General features: G+C 37.1%; 1 protein-coding gene across 5 annotated transcripts in view; it reads left to right on the forward strand.

The window, feature by feature from the left end:
- LOC122813528 (elongation of very long chain fatty acids protein 4-like) overlaps positions 1–24,372 on the forward strand; it is a 442,023-nt gene that overhangs the window by 294,224 nt on the left and 123,427 nt on the right. For all 5 annotated transcript variants that reach the window (XM_044085897.1, XM_044085895.1, XM_044085898.1 and 2 more), the window contains one exon: positions 11,671–11,785. In XM_044085897.1, coding sequence (XP_043941832.1) covers positions 11,671–11,785 — 115 coding nt within the window. The remainder of the gene's footprint in view (positions 1–11,670; positions 11,786–24,372) is intronic.

Raw genomic sequence — 24,372 nt, forward strand, 5'->3', positions numbered from 1 at the left:
GGACATTGAGTTCTATAACTGTAAAGTAGAACACTGAATTCTTTAACTCTATTGAAAGATTAAAATATTTATGCAGAGGGTGGGTTTCACCTCCCAGCACACCTTGACAAATACACTTTAAATAATTATACAAAGTTAGATATAATATGAAAACATTCGTTAAGAATTAGATACAAGTTATATGACAATGATTTAATAAATAAATTTTAGCCTGTTTATAGACAAATTAAAGACAACTTAGTATAATACAAACAGGAATTGATATATCAAGTGAGAGAAAAGCTGGCTTATGGTATATATAGAGAGAAAGCCTGTGGAGAGAAATTGATAGAATTAAGGAAGTGAGAAAAGAAGGGAGAATAAGGAGATATAAGGTATCAATAGGTATTTCTCCACATTTAAGGAAATACTTTATTCTGGTTTTGAGCAAGAAAAGAGCCAGGTTTTAGCTAGGAAGTCTTTCAGAATGCTTTGAAGGATGGGAGGGAGGGTGCTAACCTGATGGTTAGACATAAGAAGTTCCAGGCCTTGCTAAGCAACATGATACAATGACTGGCAGGAGTAGACACAAAGTAAAAAGGATGGTTGCAGATATGTTAAATGAACTATAAATTTTCAGTATGTGAGTTGTGGACTTCCAAATGGAAAAAAAAGCAGTTGCACACTACTTTTCCAAGTTGCCTCATTGGCAGTTTCTGTAACACTTTTTCCTTCAGGTGAAAGTCCACATCGTGCACACCTCTTATTCCCACTGAGATAAAAAAAAAATATTTTGTAGATATCAGTTAGTTGGGGTATTCAAAATATTGTAGTTCAACTTTGAAAGGACAATCAAATTATTTGTCAGCTAAATAATATAAGTAAATTCTCTTTAACAGCCACAACTTAAACTCATATAATCTAGGAAAGTGTTAAATGACATCTCAGTGCAAAATAAAAAAAATAAAAAAAGTGTATCTGCTCATGTCTTTTTCTCATGTGATGCACTAATGTATTTATATCCTCTGTAGTTAATTTGATTTTATAATTTACCATTTTACAAAATGCATGTTAGAGCTGAATATTTTACTGTTTTTCTAGCCAAGGCTGCTTCTTACACTGCTGCACATTTTGCTATAATTTTCCCCTTTGTATTCCTTTAACATCTTATCATTAACAAGTTAGAAATTTAGCACCTTGAATGTATTTTTTTTTTGTAGCTCCGTGTGTGTGTGTGTGTGTGTGTGTGTGTGTGTATGTATATATATATATATACCATTTAGATGATCAGTCTTAGAACTTTGAATTTCATATGGCCAAAACCAAGTTCTAAGACTTCGATCATCTAAATGGGACTCGTATATGTATATGTAGGTTTACCTCCATAATGTCGAAGCTCACAGTAGTGAACATGCACAATGCCAAACCATTTCGATGAAACCTGTACCACCGAAACCTCAGAAAGCCAGCAAACATTTGAAACAAACAAGTGCTAGCATGGGTCAAAAAGGGGGTGGGATTTTGCAGTTCAGAATATCTGAGTTTGAGGTTTTGTGAAGGTGCAGTTCAGAGTTCGCAAAAGCGGGTTCGCCGTTGTGGCTGTCGGCATTATGGAGGTAAAGCATATATATGTATATGTGTGTGTGTGTGTGTGTGTATATATATATATATATATATATGTATATGTGTGTGTGTATGTGTGTGTGTGTGTATGTGTGTGTGTATATATATATATATATATATATATATATATATATATATATATATGGGTCTATATGACTTGGTGGACAGTTCATATGATCGACTGTTTATTTGGTCGACAGTTCATTTGATCGACAAGCATTTGCCCCCTTCCCCAATGTTGTGCGACCCTGGAGTTGATATATATAGTTAGGGGGGTAGGGGGGTGGGGGGTGAAGCCCCCCAACTAAAATGCTTGTTGATCAAATGAACTGTCGACCAAATAAACAGTCGATCATATGAACTGTCGACCAAGTCATATAGACCCATATATATATATATATATATATATATATATATATATATATATATATATACCCACACACACACACATATATGTGTGTGTGTGTGTGTGTGTTTGTATACACGTGTGTATGTATACATACATGTGTGTGTGTGTGTGTGTATATATATATATATATATATATATATATATATATATATATATATATATATATATATATATATATATATTCAGTTTTCAGTATTAGTACAATATTTCAATTAGCCTTGAATTATATTTTGTATTAAATTACTTGAATTCCTGTAAGAAATGTTTGGCATAAATTCTTAAAATTTTGTGGCAGCCTTTTCTGTGTATATAATTCATACTGTATCTTTGTTAGATTTTTCCCAGTTCAGTCAAATAAAGGTACAGTTCCTGATCAGAGTGCTTTCTGATTCGAATGATTCTTATTCATTACACCTTTGAATGTAAGGACTTAGCAAGATGATGATTTAGATGATTTTAAACTCTGCATATAAGACGTTTTATACAGTAAGGGTTCATTATTATTTAAAAATAAGCACAAATGATTGGATAGTCCAACCAATGTGCCCATTTTAAATTGAACATATACCAGTAAAAAAAAAGTCCATCTGCTGAAGTACCACTGAACGCCAAATTTTTCTTTTGGCATGTATTGGAGGACACACCAAATATTAGAAATATTAGGTACATTCTGCAAAACTAAAACAGAAACATACCTGACTTTGCTCATATTTTTGTATTGTCCCTGTAAATGTTTTTTTTTTCAACAGTTAAGAAAAAAAAAACTAAGCAAACAGCAACAGAGATTCTGTTTTCTGTGTTGCTTTTCCTTCACTGATGTACTGTGCTAGTATGGGAATGTAATTTCCTCATGCATGTGCAAGTATAGCAAAGGTATTGGGGAAGAAGACTGAAGTGCCCATATACAATCACATTATTTAAGAAAGGCAAGTACTTTCTTTCTTAAATGTTACTGATGTTACTGTATAAAAGAAATAGTCCACTCCTGTTTGTGGGTATATAAGTATTTACCGAAGGTTGGTGGTGTTTAGTCACTCGGGCTTCGCTTTTGTTACTAAACTAAACCAACTGTGGGTAAGTTCTAATATACCCACGCACAGAGGAAGATTATTACATTAATATTTGTGTGTCAGCCGTGACATGTACATTTTCAGCATAGTCATTCTTATTAAATATTCTATATGAGTATATATCAGTGTAACTTCTGAAATCACACTCCAGTACAGTAACACGTTGATTGTCCATGGTGCAATTTGGTGATGTGGGAGTCTCTGGATCCTAGTTGCAAGACATTGCAGAGAATTGAAACCATGCTATATTGACTTGTAAATTATGCTGTGGTATTATGACCTTCAGTCAGACAGCTTTTAGTTGCCAAAAAGGTGCAGTACAAAGGAGATGGTAAATCATCTTTTACTAAATCTAATTTTTGCCATCTGTAGTTGGCCCTTCTAGTCTCACTAAGCTCAGTTGCACTTACATATGGTAAACACCCATTTTAAAATATGTTGCGTCTGCTTTAAATTAGTGACAGTCTCTACTTCTTAAATAGTAAAGACATGGCAGCCAGAGTGCTAATTCCCTTTGTTCTTGCACTAACTTTTCCAAATAGAACTCAACAAGCTAGGAAACATTAACATTCCACAGAATGCATTTATGCTCCCAGGAGTTTAGGCCTTATCCATCCATTCATCCATAGCCCCCTTTTTTTTTCAATTTTTGTACATGGGGTTAGAGTGTCACATCAACCTTGACCATCATCTAAAGCCAGTGTTCAAACCAGTGGGTGACTAGCCCTGCCACAGCTGTTCTTTCATACTGTGACAGTTTGGCATATTGCCACTTATGCCAGAAGAAGTAGGGCAGTGGATGTGTAACATGCCAGCACAGCTAGCTGGAATTTTGTGAAGAATTATATGTCAATTGTATATCAAACTGATTTGTACAGATGATTGTGTTGAAAAATGCATTTATAAAGTTGCTTGTGTTAAAAATGTATCAACAGTATATCCTGCTGGACAGAAAAGAAATGTACATGTATATCAGACTGTACTGTATTGTAACTAATTAAATCTATACACTGTAACAGAGAATACAGGAAAAGAAGAGGTTAAGCTCAGCTCCAGTTAACTTTCAGAAATAGTCATCATCTCCTTTCGGCTTAGCAGATCACCAGTCTGCTCATAACTTTCAAAAATAGTAAGCAATTAAATGACTTACTTTAGGCCATAAAGATTGTATCTTATAGTTCTGATTGCAGCCAGAGACAAAATGCTGGGAAAACAAGCACTAGGAAGCATTCTTTATTGCTTTTAGCAGTGAGCTAATTGCTACTCTGGAAGGGTAGAAGTTTGAAATTGTTTTATGACTTCCAGGAGCTGCAGCAGATCTTAGCAAGGCTCTGTGTGTGTGTGTGTGTGTGTGTGTGTGTGTGTGTGTGTGTGTGTGTGTATTATTGACACATAGGTTCATAGGTTCATACTAGGCTATCTGCCCAAGGGCATTTATAAGCCTAGCCCATAGTTATGTGGCTTTCGCCACCCCTTTAATTTGAATAAAACTATGCCTATTATTTTGCTGTGCCTCTGTCAAGCAGTGACACTGAAGTAATCCCTGGGGTATATCTGCGATCTCCCATCCATTGGTCAAGATTCCTCTTGAACAAGGCCAGCGAGGTGCTCTGCCTCACATGTACCGGGATTTTGTTCCACAGCATAGGGAGTCTCTGGGTGATGAATCTGTCCCTCCAGCACGTTCTATTAATAACCGTGTCAAGGTTTAAGTCTCCGCCCTTGTGGTTCTGAGGGATCTAGATTTTTTGAGGTGAAGCATATTCATCAAATCTGGGTTTGACATGGCCTTATATGTCAGGCACAGGTCACCTCTGAGCAAGTGGTATGAGACTGAATAGAGCTGGAGTTCTTTCAGTCGGGCAGCATAAGACATTTTTGAGACCCTTTATCCTTTTGGTGAGGAACTTTTGGGGCCTTTCCAGCTGCTGCAGGTGTCGGGTCAGATACATTCCGAATGGGGCATTGTACTCAATCATAGGTCTAATGAGTGATGAATACAGGGGGACGATGACCTCCCTTGATCTAGATGTGAATCCCTTCATGATCAGGTGGGCAATGTGGAAGGTTTTCCTAACTACTTTAGCAACATGAGTGTCAAATGAAAGGCTACTGTCAACCTGGGTCCCCAGATCCCTGATGACTTCTTCTGTGCTCAGTGGATTGCCACCTATATGGTAGCTAGGGGTAACCTTGTTTTTCCCGAAAGGTATGACTATGCATTTCTTGGCGTTTAACTTTAGGCCATGGCTCTGGCACCAGTTATCCGTTTCTGTGAGGCCCTTCTGAAGGATATCTGTGTCAGATGTGTTTTCGACTATGGCGCCCAGTTTGCAGTCATCTGCAAACTTTGTCAGCCATAACCCTCCTGTGTTTGCTTGTACTTCAGAAAAGTAGATGCCGAACAAGAGTGGACCCAGGACTGAGCCCTGTGGGACACCACTTGTGACAGGCTTTGAGTCTGACATGGCTCCAGCAATTCTGACCCTGTGGGTTCTGTCACTTAGCCAGTTTGCAACCCATCTTGTGATGTATGGGTTTACATTCAAGCTGATGAGTTTTTCGATGATACCTGAGACATAGGTGCTAAATCCTGATAGCTTCTTGCCAAGGGGTTGGCATGGGAACCAGAAGTCAGATAACCAGATGTATGTGATGTTATTCTGTAATCAATCACTAAAAATGATATTTTAATATTAAGTGAGACCATAGCCGGTTTTAGGCACCAGCGAACCCTGCGGTCGCTGGGGGCCCCCTGTTCCCTGGGGGCCCCCAACCACAGCAAATTATCTTACCTTGATATTTTGTCACATGTCTGTAAAACCAATGAAAGCTAGTACAGCAGTATTGTATACTTAATAAACCACAACGGTAATAACTCTTATTTATATCTCCCTTAAAATTCTGGTTGCAGTAACAGTGTTTTGTCAAGTAACAGGCATCAGAATTCCATTAAATATTTTACCACTGACATAGTGCCCCTGGCTTATTTAAACCCTGCTTTTGGACATTTTCTACACTAAAACTAACTACATAGCCAGCTTTAGGTCCCTGCAAAACCATGGCTGCAGGGGGCCCCCTTAATCATCTTTGACATTGTGGGGGTCCCACAAAAGCTGCTGCTGGTTGGGGAAAAATGAGGAAGAAAAAATTTATTAATTTCCTAATTATGCTCTTTAACATCAACAGGGCCGAGTTATGGCCCTGTTAGAATGAAGATCATAATGAACATGAACAATATAAGCACTAGAGGGATCATCAGCTCAGAGTAACTTACCTCGGTGCACATTTTGATTTTAAGAAGAGCTTATGCTTCCAATCATCAGGGATAGTTTCTCTTTCAGGTAGTTTTATGAATAATACCAGAACACCAGATACTATAATTCGCAATTTATTTGCTTAAGAATTCAGTACAGTCCCAAAAATAATAGACTAAAGGCTCAGAATCAGGAGTATGTTTAAATACTACTCTAATGCACCTAAAAAGTTACTAGAATAACATATTTTGCATCAACATGTATTTTTGGACAATAAGTATAAAACTCAGATGTCTGGATGGATTGACTGTAATTCTGAATGATTTACCAGCAAATCAGACTTTTTACAAAGGATAAAGCAAAAGTATGAACACAATCAGGGAAGGTCTGTGAAAGTAGGGATAGTGACAGGTATGCATTACTCCTCAATGAGATAAATCTTACCCTTTCTGCTGTTTGACGACTGCTAAACAGCAGTGACTGATCTAGTGTGGCAGTACCAGTGTTGCACAATCTGTTGCTGTTTGCTGAAATTAAGTACAAAACTCATACTGCTGTGGCTTATGCATGTGTGTGTGTGTGTATGAAAAATACCACTGATTTTTATCTGTGCATGCACCCAATAATGCCAGGTTACAGAAATTATTCTTCTGTGTATCAGTAAAAAATGTACCTAACAAGTAATTAGATTTCAAAAGTAAGACATAACATATATCACAGAACATGATATTAGATATTCTTGGGGTCTGGTGGCCCCTTCTCACCAGACTGTCTAAATGGATAATAGGGACTCCCTTAATCATCCTTGACTCTGTGGGGGCCCCCACCAAAGCTGTTGCTTGGTGGAGAAAAATATATCAATTTTCTGAATATGTTGTTTAACCTGAATGGTGTTGAGATATGACCCTTTTAGGAAAAAGCTGATAACCTCTGTTTACAACCACACCTATTCTAAAACCAGCCCTGCTCAAATATGTGTATGTACAGAAAGCTGCTACAGGTTATGAGGGGCTGGAGATTGTGTGGTTATTACATCTTTAATTTTCATCACAGTCAAACCTTAGAGGTGCACTCATTAAGTTATTATAGCTTGTGTTTGAGCTGAGGGCAGTGTTTTTCACAGACCTCAAAGGTGTACAAAGACGGTTACTATAGCTTGTGTAAAAGAGGTGTACTGTCTAGGAGCAACAAATCTGAATATATTACTGAAATCATTCTCACAATCATGTATTAGGCACATATACATGTGGCTGCCTCTGAGGGCTAGGGGTGAAGAACATGCTATGTATATGCAAATCAGCAGTCACTTGAAATACATGACTAAGGCAATTTAAATCTCTGCTTTCATCCCAGTCTAACACAAGAGGGGATGCATAGGCAGTGACTGTCTTTTGTAGGGGGTTACGGAGGTAGGCAGTATTCCCAGATAAGACTTAAGTATTCTCACAACTACTGGCTTTTTAGTTTACTGTAGGCTACAGTTTTGTCAGCTTTGAAAAAATTAAGCCTTGGGCACAACTTATGTCTTCCTTGAAAGAAAAAAATAAGACTGAAATTTTTTTTTTTTTCATGATTTTTGTTTAGGCCACCATTGGAGTAAAATGTTGAGAAAATGCTCTAAAATGCATCCCGGACCATCTGTAAACCTGTGGCTTCTTGGGCCCTGGCTTGTGTTATTTCCTAAATGATTATTACTGTGCTGTCTTGTTCAGGAAAGGTGTGTTGAAAGAATGCAAGGAAAACTAAAGCTGAACCACAACAGTGAATTTATTTCCTTAATCATAATTTCTGTTCAAGCCATTATTGGATGAAAAGGTTGTGTAAAATGCATTTCAGAGCATATAGAAAGTTATGGCTTCTTGAAAAGGCTGAGAGTAAGGCAGAATGTGAGATAAGGAAGAAAAAAGTAACATGCATGGAATGGGGAGCCCAAAAGGAGTGCAAATCAGAGGAGAGGACTGAATTGTGTGTGTGCGCGCGTGCATGCGGGGGGGGGGGTATTGAAATGTAGGCCCAGTCATCATTTCACTTTAAGTCCAGACCTGTACATAGACTTGTTGCAATGTATCATTGTTGCAACTAAGTGCCAGTAACTGTAACTGACCCTTTGTTAGACAGGTCACCATAGTGATAGTGTGGTACATAGGCCTGTTGTAATGTAAGAGCTTGTAGCTGCAGGTCTGTCTGTGGTACTACTGTTAAAAGTTTGCAGCATGAAATAAAAGGTTGCTTAGGATGGATGGCATTGATAGGATGATACTTATACTGCCTTGACATTTGCTGGGGGCCCCCAAAATGCTAACACTGGCTCTGAGTGAGACTGAAGTCTCATTGCAGTCTGTTCTTGGAACCTGACAAAGAAAGACCCCCCTCACCTACTTCATCTTGCCATGCCCTAGTAAGTGACCAGGGAATAATAATTATTAAGATAAGTCAGGAAAATATAGTGAGAGTAGTGAAGTACTGTTTTTCTGTATGAATCTATTCTCTGTGTTATTTTAATATTTCCTGTGATTGAAACTCTGGTGTGTTCGTGTTTGTGTCTTTCGGCTTTTCCCGGTTAGGGCTCGCCACAGCAGAACTCCGGTCCGCTAATGATTGGTAGTGGGTTTTTACGTACCGGGTTACCAGCCCTGACGCACAACCTTCAACGAAGGCACGCCCCATTCACGTATGCCTCCACACAGAAGACGCTCTAATTGAGAATCGAACGGGACAACGTCTTGCTATGAGGCGACAATGCTACCGCAGCACCACCACCGCAGTGATTGAAACTCTGGTGTTTACTGTAAATAGATTTTTAGTATTTCATGTTCTTTTATTATTTATTATTAAATGTATTTAAACATTTCATTAAAGCTGGTCTTTTAGAGACTTTTTAACCTTTGAGAGTACTCATAATTACTCAGTGACACTGCGGCCACTCCAGAAAACCTTGCTGTTTGGTCAGCATTAGTAAAAATAAATCCAAAGCCTGGAAACATTGAGGTAAAATGCAGTGTTTATTCCAAACATGAAAAAATCACAAAGCTTTCTGGATCAGCCCTTCATCAGTATGTAAAAAGTAGGGGTGGCTTAATGGATAAGGTGTTTGCCTTACAAACACAAGGTGCAGGGTTCGAGTCTCACAGGGGATAATTAGCTAGGCTTAAAATGGCTCGCAGGGGCAGTTAGCCTAGTACTAAACTATGAACTATAAAAACGAAATGCAGTGTTTATTCCAAAAGGAAAAAAAAAAATCACAAAGCTTTCTGGATCAACCCTTTATCAGTATGTAAAAACGAAATCAAATGCCTCCATTTAAATAGTAAGTTCAAACCATAAAACTAATCTCATGACACAGTTGTATTAAGCACTTCAGTTTAAAGACACATATAGAAATAAAATGTTACTGAAAGTCAGTATAGCCATATAATAAATAAAACATTTAACTAAGATCCATCCACACAAGATGTTATTTCAGAACTAACTGTCTTCTTTTTAAAATTGGTTTAATATTTACTGCTGTATTTAAACCTGAAAAACAATCAGCTTCTAAAAGTGTGATCCATGAGTATTCACATACTTCTAACTCATTATTAAGACCCCCCCTTTTTCTTCTGTCTGATGTCAATCAATCTAAAGTTAAATTGTATGTGTACTTCCTTTCTCTCTATGTACGTATTTCAGATTTGTGTTCAATAATTCTGTCCTTCAATCTTGTTGTGCATTTCCCTATGTAGAATGCTTGACACATCGTACAGCATGCCATATACACAATGGCAGTGGTATTACATGTTGCAAAATACCAGAAAGTATATTTCTTTGGAATAAATGCTGCATTTTACTTCAGCATTTCCAGGCTTTGGATTTTTTTACTATTGTTTTGCATTTTGTATCCTACCTGGTTTACCTACGTGCTGTTCTTGTTTCTTTGGATTTTTTGTTTGGTCAGTGTTACCACTTGTATTAATAATAATTTTACTCACTATAACTGGGTACCCTTGCAAAAATCTTAGAGTAGCTGGCTTTGGAGTGTCTGCTGGCAGTGTAACTACCTTATAGTCTGAGCAGAAGGGGGCATAGTTAATAAATCTGTGCCAGTCTTTCCCAGGTGTGTGTATGTGTGAAAATCAACTCTTAAAGAGTGTGTGTGTGTCAGCTGTTTGGGTCAGGGGCACAAAGCACTGGTTTTGCAAAGAGGGTGCTGGACAACTTGGCTTGACATTCGGCTGAGGTCTCAACTCTGTCTGTGCCAGTCGGGAGTCTTATTGGGGACCTGGAGAGAGACAAGTAGGGAAATCCAAACCCTGGACTGAGTGTGTTCCCTGTGTGCCCTTAAGGGGAATTGTGCTTCAGAGAGCTGCATCTGGAAATACTGGGTGTATCCATTTTTTCCTAAGTGAACGTCCCTCTCCAGTGCCAGTGGTGAGGATTCAGGATCTTTGATTACTGGTCCAGAGTGGGGATGTCACACATACCAAGTGCACATGCAGTCACACCTGCAACCTATATAGAGTGCCCAGTTCACCTACAGCATGTCTTTGGAGTGTGAGAGGAAACCAGAGCATCTGGAAGAAACCCACATGAACACTGTGAGGGCATGCAACCTCCACACAGAAGGCAGCCAAGCCATGAATTCAATCAGAGAACCTCTTGCTGTGAGGTGACAATGCTATTCACTGTGCCACTGTTGGCCTTATCAATCAGCCATATTACAGTGATTCCTAAATTTTGCTTGACTGTACTTTAGGATTATCTGGCACAAGCAACAGTATACAGATATTCAAGACATCAGACAACATTTACGCTCATAAAAGGTTTGAAACCTTAACTACTCATAGTAAAAATGATTAAGAGCTGCGAAGTTCTAATTATCAAATGTGACCTGTTTAAGAAGGTAAAGCTACCGGTTCTCCCACCAAGAAAAAAAGTAAAGTCATGGCACCACTTCAGCCAAAACAAGGCTTTAATTGGAAAGTAGATTAAAAGGATCGAGACAACACTCAACATCCATGGTCTATGTCAGTAGAGGACACCAATGAGAAAAAAATGGTCATTGGCTTTTAATCCTGTTCTTTTTTTTCCCCTTTCTCAGATCTTATTGCATATGACTGGTATTGTCATTTTTTTATTTATTTTTCTTGGATCTTGAGCTTATGTCCCTTTTACATTGTAACAGCCCCAAATGGAAGTACATCCTTGTAATGTTACATTTTTTACTGATTAAAATAACTCATGTGTAATGCATGTCTTAATTAAGAATGGCATCCATTTAGATCTGTATATATTTTGCTCTGATTGCCTATTTGGTTTGATGTATGCTTTCTAAATTTCTCTTTTTCTTGTTTAGGTTTTCTTCATTCTGAGGAAGAAGTTTAACCAGATCACATTTCTTCATGTTTACCATCATGCAACCATGATCTTTAATTGGTGGGCAGGAGTGAAGTATGTCGCAGGGGGGCAGTGTAAGAGCAAACATCTTCTTTCTTAGCGTGGCCACCCTAGTGAGTCAGCAACATCAAAGTAACTCCTATATTGTGCATGTAGTAGTTCCATAAATATATTCAGAGTGATCTCTGTTGGTGGAGGTGGAATGTGAGAATTACAATGTTGCATCTCTAATTTTACATAATAAAATGACTTTTCAGAGAGTTAAGTTGGGAGAAGCTATGGTAAATATAATACCTAGCTTTAAGGTGCTCTTGAAGTATCTTATGTCTTGTTTTGTTGTGTCTCTGATAGGACTTTTTAATATCTGCTGTCATCTGACAGAGTGCATGCCTTTTAGAGCTGTAATTGTTTCTCAGAGGGGAAGGCATTTAGACATAGTATGTAGAATTTCAAGGTTTGTGTCTGAAAATTTTAGACTGCAGTGGTGGTGCTGCGGTAGCGTTGTCGCCTCACAGTTAGACGTTGCCCGTTCGGTTCTCAGAGCGTCTTCTGTTTGGCGACATGCGTGAATGTGCATCAGGCCTGGCAAGCCAGCACGTAAAAAGCTACTGCCAATCATTAGCGGACTGGAGTTCTGCTGTGGCGACCCCTAACTGGGAAAAGCCGAAAGACACAACAACTGTTAATATCTTTTTGTTCATTTTCCATTAACTGTTTACATTTCATATACTTTTCTTTCTGCCATCTTCCCTTCAGCTTTGACTGTTCTTCTATCATAGCCATGCCATAAGGCTTTATAAGCATGTATGTCCGCCCTTATTTTTAACTTCTGTCCCGCCTTCTGTAAAGGAGTTACACTGATACACAGGGAAAAAAAAAACAGAAGTAGAGAAAGCACCCCTTTACTGGAAGAGATTTTTGTATGAGCACAGAGAATGATAATGTATTCCTAAAAGAAACAAGTGAATACACAGATTCATGAACTTCCTCAACAGCTAAAATAAATTTTATTAAACAGCAGTGAGTTTTCAGATAAACATGTCCTTCATTTGGTCATGCATAAAATATTTTTTAATGAAACTGATGTATAAAAGAACAGTAGTTGATTGTTTAATAGATGGAAATACATCCATCACTTGCTTAATAAGTTATACATATTCTGCATACAACACTTGTCTTATATGTAGAACAACATTTTTACATCAGAAGAATTGCAAGAATCCACACTGTCATGAAATGGTCAGCCACTGTGCTTCTGCTCCAAAATGTATTTATTTTTTTCCAACAAGGCACATATTCTAATTTAGTAAGTCCATATGTGAACAGTGTATGGTGAACATGACCACTAGATAACATCTGTCATACTTACTCTGCTATTTAGTATCAACTACTTCTTTGACCCTTAAGATGAACATGTGCCTTGGTACTGTCTGTACATCCATCTGTCTGTATGTTTGTCTTTCTTTCCTTTCTTTATTCACCAATGACAACCCAGTGTATGTATCTCTGAATCAGTGTTTTCAGTATCATAGAACTGTGCCTCTGGCTTTCTTTTGTATTTTTAAAGCTCATTGCAAGCTTGGCATAAGTCATCCCATTGGTTGCGTTTAAATTATCTGAAATATGCATTATATTTATGAGTCACTGTGGGTCGCAGTCTGTAGGTGTGACATACTGGAGTAATTTAGCACTGCACTAATACTGCTATGTGAAGGGAGACAGTGGGAGAGGGATGCAACTAGTCATTTATCATATATCATGATACTACAGAAAGTAGGAGGAGGAACCCAAAGCGATGAGCGTGTATTTTAATATTCCAGATGATGGGAGGGAGATGATGGTCATTTAACATGTATTGTGATATTACAGAAGTGGGAGGAGACACCTGAGAAAAGAGCATGTATCTTAGTATTACAGAAGATGGGAGGGGGCAGTGGGCATGTGGCATGTGTTACAATATTACAGAAGGTAGAAGGAAGCACCCAAAGCAACAAGCATGTATCTTAATATTACAGAAGATGAGAAGGGAAAAATGGACAATAGGCATGTATTTTAATATTAAAGAAAATGGAATGAGGGACACTAGATAGTGATAGTTTATCTTAAAATTATAGAATATGGGAGAGGGGAGATGGACAATCAGTGTTTAATTTAACATTACAAGACATGAGAAAGGGTGACTGGGCAGCGGAATAAAGCGAGAGATGCTGAGATGTGAAGTAAAGTGTAGTTAACATGGCATAATATACTAATTAGGCAGCACTACAGAATGCAAGTCTTGTTATAGGTTCTGTTCATTAGGAATGTCTGGATCATTTAGTGGAAGAGATCTTTAAACGATCAGGAGAATGATAAAGTGTTCCTAAAAGAAACAAGTGACCTGACTCAAAGATTCATGAATTTCAGCAACAGCTACAATTAAGTTTATTAAATAGCAATAAGCTTTCGGGTACACACATTCTTCCTCATATCATGTATAAAATACTTTAGGAATAAAACAGTAGTCGATTCAAAATAAATGGCAATACATCCATCAGTTGCTAAATAGCTGTACATGTCCATAAAAATCATCTTGTATGTATATATATATATATATATATATATATATATATACAGAGAGAGAGAGATAGCAATAACAGTTTGACATCAAATAATTTCCTAAATAGAATACACACACATTGCAAAAAAAAAAAGCTGTTACCTAAACCAACAATACTTACAAGTCAGTTAACTGTTAAGTAGAAAAGCACATTTGATGTTAGAAGAGGAGCTCATACTGCATCCAAAAACTAAACTATATAAATTTGTAAACACAGTTTAGACCAATAGCAATGTCTTTCAGCTTTTCCTGGTTAGGGGTCACCACAGTGGATCACCGGTCCATAGATTGATTGGCAGTGGTGTTTTTACAGTGTCGAGTTGCCAGCCCGCCCCCAACCTTCACAGAAGGCACACACACGCACCTACCTGCATGTCTTTAAAACTCAGTCAACCTCATCAAAATTCAAACAACATTCTATATATGTACATATAAAAATTTAACAATTTTGCATTGTGATTTCATTTTAAACGTAGGCAACCCAACTTAATTACAAGGCACATTTGACCCAAACCTGTCAGAGTAGCTAATATAACTGTGACTTGTATTTACCAAAATCATATTTAGATATGCAACTTGCAATACATGAAAGATTACATTTTCTATTTCTAAACACTGTGCACAAAATATGTTTAACTTTGACTGTTAAACAAATGGATGTTTTAGTGTTCTGTTATGTGTATTATATTAATATTTTAAGCACATGTAGTAATATAAACAATCTCAGAAGACCTGCTATCAGCACAATCATTAAAACATGTGAAAACACATGGCTGGATAAATAAAAGTGAAGAAACCTGCTGTCTATTTATGTTAATTGAGTGACACTCAGATCTTTGTAACTGGATGGTCACTAGATTGGCTTACTTGACACTAATGTCAGTGAAAACTGAGAATGTGAGTGTTATGTTTTTCACTTTCTCCATTTTCTCTGAATTTTATGACCTTGGGGTTAGTGTATATATTTTGATGGTGTGGATGATTCCCCCTCCTCACTTCAGGGGGGTACAGGCCCTTGGGGAAAAAAAGTTTGTGTTGCACAAAGTTGAGATTGCCGCACTTTTTAGTTGTGACCTCACAAGGTTTTAAGAATTTAGACTTACGTGATCATGCGTCAAATAAAGGAAATGTGATTACACACAGCATACCATTAAAATGTTAGTTGTATTAATGTATCTACACAATTTAACTGTCACACTTCATATTCGTCACATCTCAGCTCCTTTTCATTACTAATCATTTCTTTTACATTAGTGACCCCTTATAGGTAAATGTTGGTTATTTTCCCTAAAAATGTAATGGGAGAGAGAACCAAGGTGAGTTAGGTGAGAGTTTGACAGGTTGCATCACAGACGTACAGAGATCAGGTGCAGCAGTAGTTAGACCAAAAGCAAACAGTGCCATTTTCAATTCAAACAGATGTCCGGCCCCCCTCCCCATAGCCCAGAACCATTTTTTGGACAAAAGAAGGTCCACAAGCAGGGGGAGACAGAAAAGGAAAGGCTCAATAGACGAACAGGAACAACTAGGCCCCACAATCAAGAAAATGTGGGGGAGACAAAATCGTTAATCATGAATTTATCTGGTAGGGCACTGAATGAATATGAAATACAGGTCTTAAGTAAAGGCCTAGGTTTTATTCCTACAAAACCTAACGATCTAGTAGATACTATTATAGAAACAAAATGTATGTTCGGAATTTACAATTAAGGTTGGATTTTGGCAACTCAGATAGTAGCCAAGTTATGAGTAAGCATCGTCCAAATAGTACATATGTTCCACAACTGAACCCGACTATAGAGGTATTTGGGAATGTAGTGGAAGATGAAATATATAGAAGTCATCAAGAGAATAAACCATCCAAACATGGACGTAATTTAAACTATAAACAAAGGCAAGCTTTGAATTCATTGAGAAATGACAGGTCTATTGTAATAAGACCAGCAGATAAAGGAGGACCGGTTGTCATTATGGACTATACTTACTATGCAAATAAAATGTTTCAGATGCTTGAAGATACAACTACATATACAAAAGTAACTAAGGCTAATTTAAATAACATGGTCTTTAGTGTTTACAATACCCTAGATGACCTGGTACTATCGCATGACATAACACAAGAGCTGTATGGATACCTAAAGGTGAACAATCCCACTATACCGATCATACAGGGACTTCCTAAAGTCCATAAGAACAGCAGAGACCCACCATTTAGACCTATTGTTGCAGGTCAAGGGTGGGTAACAGAACCCCTATCTATTTATCTAGAGAGTGTACTTAGACCGTTAGTTAATGGTAATAAGAAGATCCTGAAAGATAGTAAGCAATTTCTTTTAGACCTATATTTTCAAACTCACTCATTGGATACGAACCAACATTTTTTCTTTGTGACACTTGATGTGGTTAGCTTATTCACAGTGATCCCCAATGGCGTAGGAATAAGACTGATCACTGAATATTTGAAAGCACATTCAGACTTCACTGATAGAAAGATTGACCTTGTGACCCTGCTATTAGAGACTATATTAACTAATAATGTCTTTGCATTTGAAGAAGTCATTTACTTACAGAAGGATGGCGTGGCTATGGGCACATCATGTGCAAATAGCTACGCCAACCTAGTCATGGCCAGATGGGAAGATATTTTTCTCTTCAATAATCTATCATTTATAGAACATGCTGCAATGTACTGTCGTTTTGTGGGCGACCTCTTTTTATATGGCTTGGAGATGAACCCTCCCTATTAAACTTTGTTTCTTACTTGGACAATACCACGGACTTCTTAAAATTTACTGCAAACTTCTCAGTTAGCAATCTTCCATTTTGGACGTGGAAGTATTTAGAATGACCAATGGTATGATCAACACAACTATTTATAGGAAAGATTGCCAAAGAAACAATATATTACATAGACAAAGTATGCATCCCGCCATGTATTTCAAAACGTCCTTAAAGGACAATTTATGAGGGTATCTAGATTGAATCCACAACAAGAAACTTATGTTTCAGGAATAGAGGACATGAAGGAGAGATTTCTGGAGAGAGGTTACAAAGAAAAAGAAATATTAGACACTATTAACACAGTGGAGACCTTAAGAACAAGTACTGCGAAACCATATTTTATGGCACATGAAGCAATGACCACTAGCTCAGGTTCCCCTAGGAATGAAGTTAGAGCTAACCTTACTTTTAGTAAAATGAGCCTGCAAGTGAAAAGCATTATGAAGAAACACTGGGGTATTTTGAATTCAGATATAGAAGTTAGTGAGATTGCTGGCCCCACACCTCGTATAGCTTATAAAACCTTCCCAATCTGAAGAGTATCCTATGTAGACCAAGACATCCACTAGTTAACAGGTTGACAGTGAATAGAAACACAGTACCCTGTGGTCATTGCAATCAATGTATTTATATTAATAAAGAAACTAGTTTTGAGCACCCTACTACAGGACGATTTACAATTTTAACACTAACACCAACTGTGAAAGTAAAATGTCATATATATGGCTAAATGTTTAGGATGTAATAGTTACTACATAGGAAAACAAATAGATCATTTAAGGAGAGGATTAGGGAACACACGTACCACCTTAGAGTAGGTACAGAAACCAATGCATTGGCTAGACATAAAAGTTCAACTGGTACCAGTCATTCCTTTAAGTTCTGTGCCATTCAATGTGTGTATGAAGGATTCAGAGGTGGTGATCTAATTAACAGAACTTTAGAACAAGAAACAAGATGGATCATAAGATTAAGGTCCGATAAACCACCAGGCCTTAACGATAAAATCCAAATAAAGCCATTTTGAAAAGTAGAAGATTACGCAGGTAAAGAGATCTCCCACTAACTGTTCTAAATTCCACATTAGTTAGGTACATTTTCCTCACAACATTATGACCATGGTGTAGATGACCTATCTATATACTCAGACATATTGTAGGCATTTCATATACTTTCAACATTTGTCATAAGAAATGAATCTTTGCACACATATATTTAGTATTGAAAAGTACTGTTTATAAAAACTAATGTAAGACACCTCAGGATGCCATTCGGGATTAACAGAATATATGTGCCAAAATACTTCCCATTTTCCCCTTCCCCCTCATGTATTCCTTCCCTATATTTTCCGCTTCACCACATAAGAGTTTTAACATTTCACAATGTCTATATTTTAAATTTGGGTATCAAGGATGTAACAATTATAAAGTGCAATTAATGGTTGCTTAAGTCAGTGTGCTTATTTCCACCATTGTGGATCTGTACGAGAGTCAAGTTAATTATTAAGATATTGCTCTGTTTCCATATAGACGTTTTGTTGCTTCGTTTATTGTTGAAGCATTCTTCCACCCACATTTTTGTAAGTTACGTTCACATCCTGAAATGTCAAATGTCCCTGTTTATTAACGGAGATTGAAGAGACTAAGGCATGAACTAATGGACAGCTATTGAAAAGCTCGTCATGTACTTATGCCTGTTGTAAGCCTAATCGGCTTTTTTTAAATAGACACAATGTTTATTTTTATGAACGCTATGGTACGTAAGTACGCACAGTAGCGTTCTTTGTTTTGCATTCAAGAATTAACCAGGCACATACGCACAAGGAATACTTTGTTGTGCTGTGATTTTTAAAAGCGTTTCAGAGTCTGCAGAAAATAAGTAATTTTGAAAAACTGTTTTTAACTTTTGATTTATACGAGAATAGCCTAACTAATGTGATACAAGTTTTTAACCACCTGTAATTGTTGACTGTTTCTGAGTCTACTCTGGATAGTATGAACTTCCAGTAAAACACGGAAATATCTAAAGTCACACTTTGTAAATATGTGCATTACAAGCAGTTTGGGTTATACTAACCAAGTCTGAAATGGCTTTTTTGATATATACTGCCTGAAAGTTCAGTACGAGATTTTCCTAAAGCACCATGAGATGATAAGTAAATATGACAAGGCTCTGAGATATACTCAATTGTTTAATATAATATAATGTATGTTTGGGCACCGATGCATTTTTTATGTATGTTTTTTATGTATGTTTTTTATGTATGTTTATTTTGAACTATTCAGTTCTTACTTTTAATATACCAGTATTTTTCTTAGCTGAACAAGGTAACATTCATGGAACTGAGTTTAATGGGTTACTGTATTTTTAAATGAAGGAAACATGTGATTATAGAGATCCTATCACAAGCTTTTGTTGGTTTTAAAAGTGATGTTCAAAGTTTTAGTTTGTGTAAAGAGTCTGAAGAAGCCTTTGGCGAAAGCGCTTACTCGTTTGGAATAAACAATTTGCTAACTTACATGGATTTATTTGTTTGAATTTCTACTTTCATTTTATTGCTCATTGGAAAGTCACGCATCTTTTTGGACTGAGTTTTACATATTCTAATTTAGTAAGTCCATATGTGAACAGTGTATGGTGAACATGACCACTAGATAACATCTGTCATACTTACTCTGCTATTTAGTATCAACTACTTCTTTGACCCTTAAGATGAACATGTGCCTTGGTACTGTCTGTACATCCATCTGTCTGTATGTTTGTCTTTCTTTCCTTTCTTTATTCACCAATGACAACCCAGTGTATGTATCTCTGAATCAGTGTTTTCAGTATCATAGAACTGTGCCTCTGGCTTTCTTTTGTATTTTTAAAGCTCATTGCAAGCTTGGCATAAGTCATCCCATTGGTTGCGTTTAAATTATCTGAAATATGCATTATATTTATGAGTCACTGTGGGTCGCAGTCTGTAGGTGTGACATACTGGAGTAATTTAGCACTGCACTAATACTGCTATGTGAAGGGAGACAGTGGGAGAGGGATGCAACTAGTCATTTATCATATATCATGATACTACAGAAAGTAGGAGGAGGAACCCAAAGCGATGAGCGTGTATTTTAATATTCCAGATGATGGGAGGGAGATGATGGTCATTTAACATGTATTGTGATATTACAGAAGTGGGAGGAGACACCTGAGAAAAAGAGCATGTATCTTAGTATTACAGAAGATGGGAGGGGGCAGTGGGCATGTGGCATGTGTTACAATATTACAGAAGGTAGAAGGAAGCACCCAAAGCAACAAGCATGTATCTTAATATTACAGAAGATGAGAAGGGAAAAATGGACAATAGGCATGTATTTTAATATTAAAGAAAATGGAATGAGGGACACTAGATAGTGATAGTTTATCTTAAAATTATAGAATATGGGAGAGGGGAGATGGACAATCAGTGTTTAATTTAACATTACAAGACATGAGAAAGGGTGACTGGGCAGCGGAATAAAGCGAGAGATGCTGAGATGTGAAGTAAAGTGTAGTTAACATGGCATAATATACTAATTAGGCAGCACTACAGAATGCAAGTCTTGTTATAGGTTCTGTTCATTAGGAATGTCTGGATCATTTAGTGGAAGAGATCTTTAAACGATCAGGGAGAATGATAAAGTGTTCCTAAAAGAAACAAGTGACCTGACTCAAAGATTCATGAATTTCAGCAACAGCTACAATTAAGTTTATTAAATAGCAATAAGCTTTCGGGTACACACATTCTTCCTCATATCATGTATAAAATACTTTAGGAATAAAACAGTAGTCGATTCAAAATAAATGGCAATACATCCATCAGTTGCTAAATAGCTGTACATGTCCATAAAAATCATCTTGTATGTATATATATATATATATATATATATATATATATATATACAGAGAGAGAGAGATAGCAATAACAGTTTGACATCAAATAATTTCCTAAATAGAATACACACACATTGCAAAAAAAAAAAGCTGTTACCTAAACCAACAATACTTACAAGTCAGTTAACTGTTAAGTAGAAAAGCACATTTGATGTTAGAAGAGGAGCTCATACTGCATCCAAAAACTAAACTATATAAATTTGTAAACACAGTTTAGACCAATAGCAATGTCTTTCAGCTTTTCCTGGTTAGGGGTCACCACAGTGGATCACCGGTCCATAGATTGATTGGCAGTGGTGTTTTTACAGTGTCGAGTTGCCAGCCCGGCCCCCAACCTTCACAGAAGGCACACACACACGCACCTACCTGCATGTCTTTAAAACTCAGTCAACCTCATCAAAATTCAAACAACATTCTATATATGTACATATAAAAATTTAACAATTTTGCATTGTGATTTCATTTTAAACGTAGGCAACCCAACTTAATTACAAGGCACATTTGACCCAAACCTGTCAGAGTAGCTAATATAACTGTGACTTGTATTTACCAAAATCATATTTAGATATGCAACTTGCAATACATGAAAGATTACATTTTCTATTTCTAAACACTGTGCACAAAATATGTTTAACTTTGACTGTTAAACAAATGGATGTTTTAGTGTTCTGTTATGTGTATTATATTAATATTTTAAGCACATGTAGTAATATAAACAATCTCAGAAGACCTGCTATCAGCACAATCATTAAAACATGTGAAAACACATGGCTGGATAAATAAAAGTGAAGAAACCTGCTGTCTATTTATGTTAATTGAGTGACACTCAGATCTTTGTAACTGGATGGTCACTAGATTGGCTTACTTGACACTAATGTCAGTGAAAACTGAGAATGTGAGTGTTATGTTTTTCACTTTCTCCATTTTCTCTGAATTTTTATGACCTTGGGGTTAGTGTATATATTTTGATGGTGTGGATGATTCCCCCTCCTCACTTCAGGGGGGTACAGGCCCTTGGGGAAAAAAAGTTTGTGTTGCACAAAGTTGAGATTGCCGCACTTTTTAGTTGTGACCTCACAAGGTTTTAAGAATTTAGACTTACGTGATCATGCGTCAAATAAAGGAAATGTGATTACACACAGCATACCATTAAAATGTTAGTTGTATTAATGTATCTACACAATTTAACTGTCACACTTCATATTCGTCACATCTCAGCTCCTTTTCATTACTAATCATTTCTTTTACATTAGTGACCCCTTATAGGTAAATGTTGGTTATTTTCCCTAAAAATTGCAGTTACTTTCCCCTACCTTTATAATGCTATTACTTTCCAAAATATGCTAGTTTCATGGAATAACCTCCAATATACATTTTTTTATCAGAATTTTTCCTCACATTCCTTAAACCAACTTTGTTATATCTGCTGTATAAAAGTAAACTAACTCCCCCAGCTTATATATTTCTTTTAATTTTTATTTACATGCATTTTCAGTGCATCAGATACCTGCCTCAGCAATATAGTATTCCCTCCTAATAAGGCTTCCTTCTGAATATCAGTGTCAGTAGTATTCATTGTAACTCGAGAAAATTAATTGTAAAGCATATTATTCTTAGTGTCATGGGAGACTGTTATAATATTCCAGTATTTATTGTAGTACAGTAGTTTTCTCAGTAGTTTATTGTCTAGTTTGTCATTTTTGTATATTGTTGCATTAAAATATTTGTTTCTTTAAAGTTTTATAATTAACTAATGGATTGTAGTAATTATTCAAAAGTCATGAATTATTCCTGTGTAGTTATTCCCAGTATTATTAGAAGTAATAAATGTCTCAGCATTTTTATTAACTGAAAGTGTTATAAACCACTAACATTTGTTCAAGTACTTCTTCTTCTTTCGGCTTTTCCCGGTTAGGGGTCGCCACAGCGGATCACAGTCCACTCATGATTGGCAGTGGAGTTTTACAGTGTTGAGTTGCCAGCCCGGCGCCCAACCTTCCACAGAAGGCACACACATGCACACACTCACACCTAGGGCCAATTTAGTGTGTCCAATCCACCTACAGCATGTCTTTGGGATGTGGGAGGAAACCCACGCGACCACAGGGAGGACATACAGACTCTGCACAGAAGGCACCCCAGCCGAGGATCGAACCGGAGATCCTCTAAACTTAAATATTTACAAACCGGGAATGTTTTTTTTTTTTCTCATTGCAGGACCTCACCTACAGTGGATATAAAAAGTTTATACACCCATGTTAAAATGCCAGGTTTTTGTGATATAAAAAAATGAGACCACAATAAATCATTTCAAAACTTTTCCCACCTTTAATGTGACCTATAACTTGTACAATTCGCTGGTTGCATAAATGTGCACAGCCTTAAACTAATACTTTGTTGAAGCACCTTTTGATTTAATTACAGCATTCAATCTACTTGGGTACACACCTGCCATCAACTAAAGAGACTCTGATTAACCCCAGATAAAGTTCAGCTGCCATAGTAGGATTTTCCTGACATTTACTCAGTTGCCTGCTACAGCAAAAGCCATGGTTCACAGAGAGCTTACAAAGCATCAAAGGGATCTTATTGTTGAAAGGTACCAGTCAGGAGAAGGGTACAAAAATGTCCACAGAGTTGGATATACCATGGAACACAGTGAAGGCAATCAAAAAGTGTAGAAAATATGGGATAACAGTGAAGTTGAAGAACTGGACGTCGCTCCAAAATTGTTGAAAAGACGAGATGAAAACTGGTCAGGGACGCTGCCAAGAGACCTACAGCAACATTGAAGGAGATGCAGGAATTTCTGCTAAGTACTGGTTGTGTACTACATCTGACAACAATCTCCCGTATTCTCCATATATCTGGACTATGCGGTAGGGTTGCAAGTTGGAAGCCTTTTCTTACACAGAAAAACACCCAGGCCTGGCTAAAATTTGCAAAACAATACATCAAATCTCCTAAAGCATGTGGGAAAATGTGTTGTGGTCTGATGAGACCAAGGTTGAACTTTTTGGCTACAATTCCAAAAGGTACGTTTGGCACAAAAACACTTTGCATCACCCAAAGAACACCATCCCCATGGTGAAGCATGGTGGTGGCAGTATCATGCTTTGGGTTGCTTTTCTTCATCTGGAAATAGGGCTTTAGTCAAGGTGGAGGGAATTATGAACAGTTCCAAATACCAGTCATTTTTGGCTGAAAATCTTCAGGCATCTGCTAGAAAGTTGAAGAAGAAGAGGAATTTCACCTTTCAACATGACAAATGACCCCAAGCATACATCCAAATCAACAAAAGAATGGCTTCACCAGAAGAAAGTTAAAGTTTTGGAATGGCCCAGCCAGAGCCCAGACTTAAATCCA

Source organism: Protopterus annectens, chromosome 10.part0 (assembly GCF_019279795.1).
Source record: "Protopterus annectens isolate FY-2018-M chromosome 10.part0, PAN1.0, whole genome shotgun sequence".
Lineage (NCBI taxonomy): Eukaryota > Metazoa > Chordata > Ceratodontiformes > Protopteridae > Protopterus > Protopterus annectens.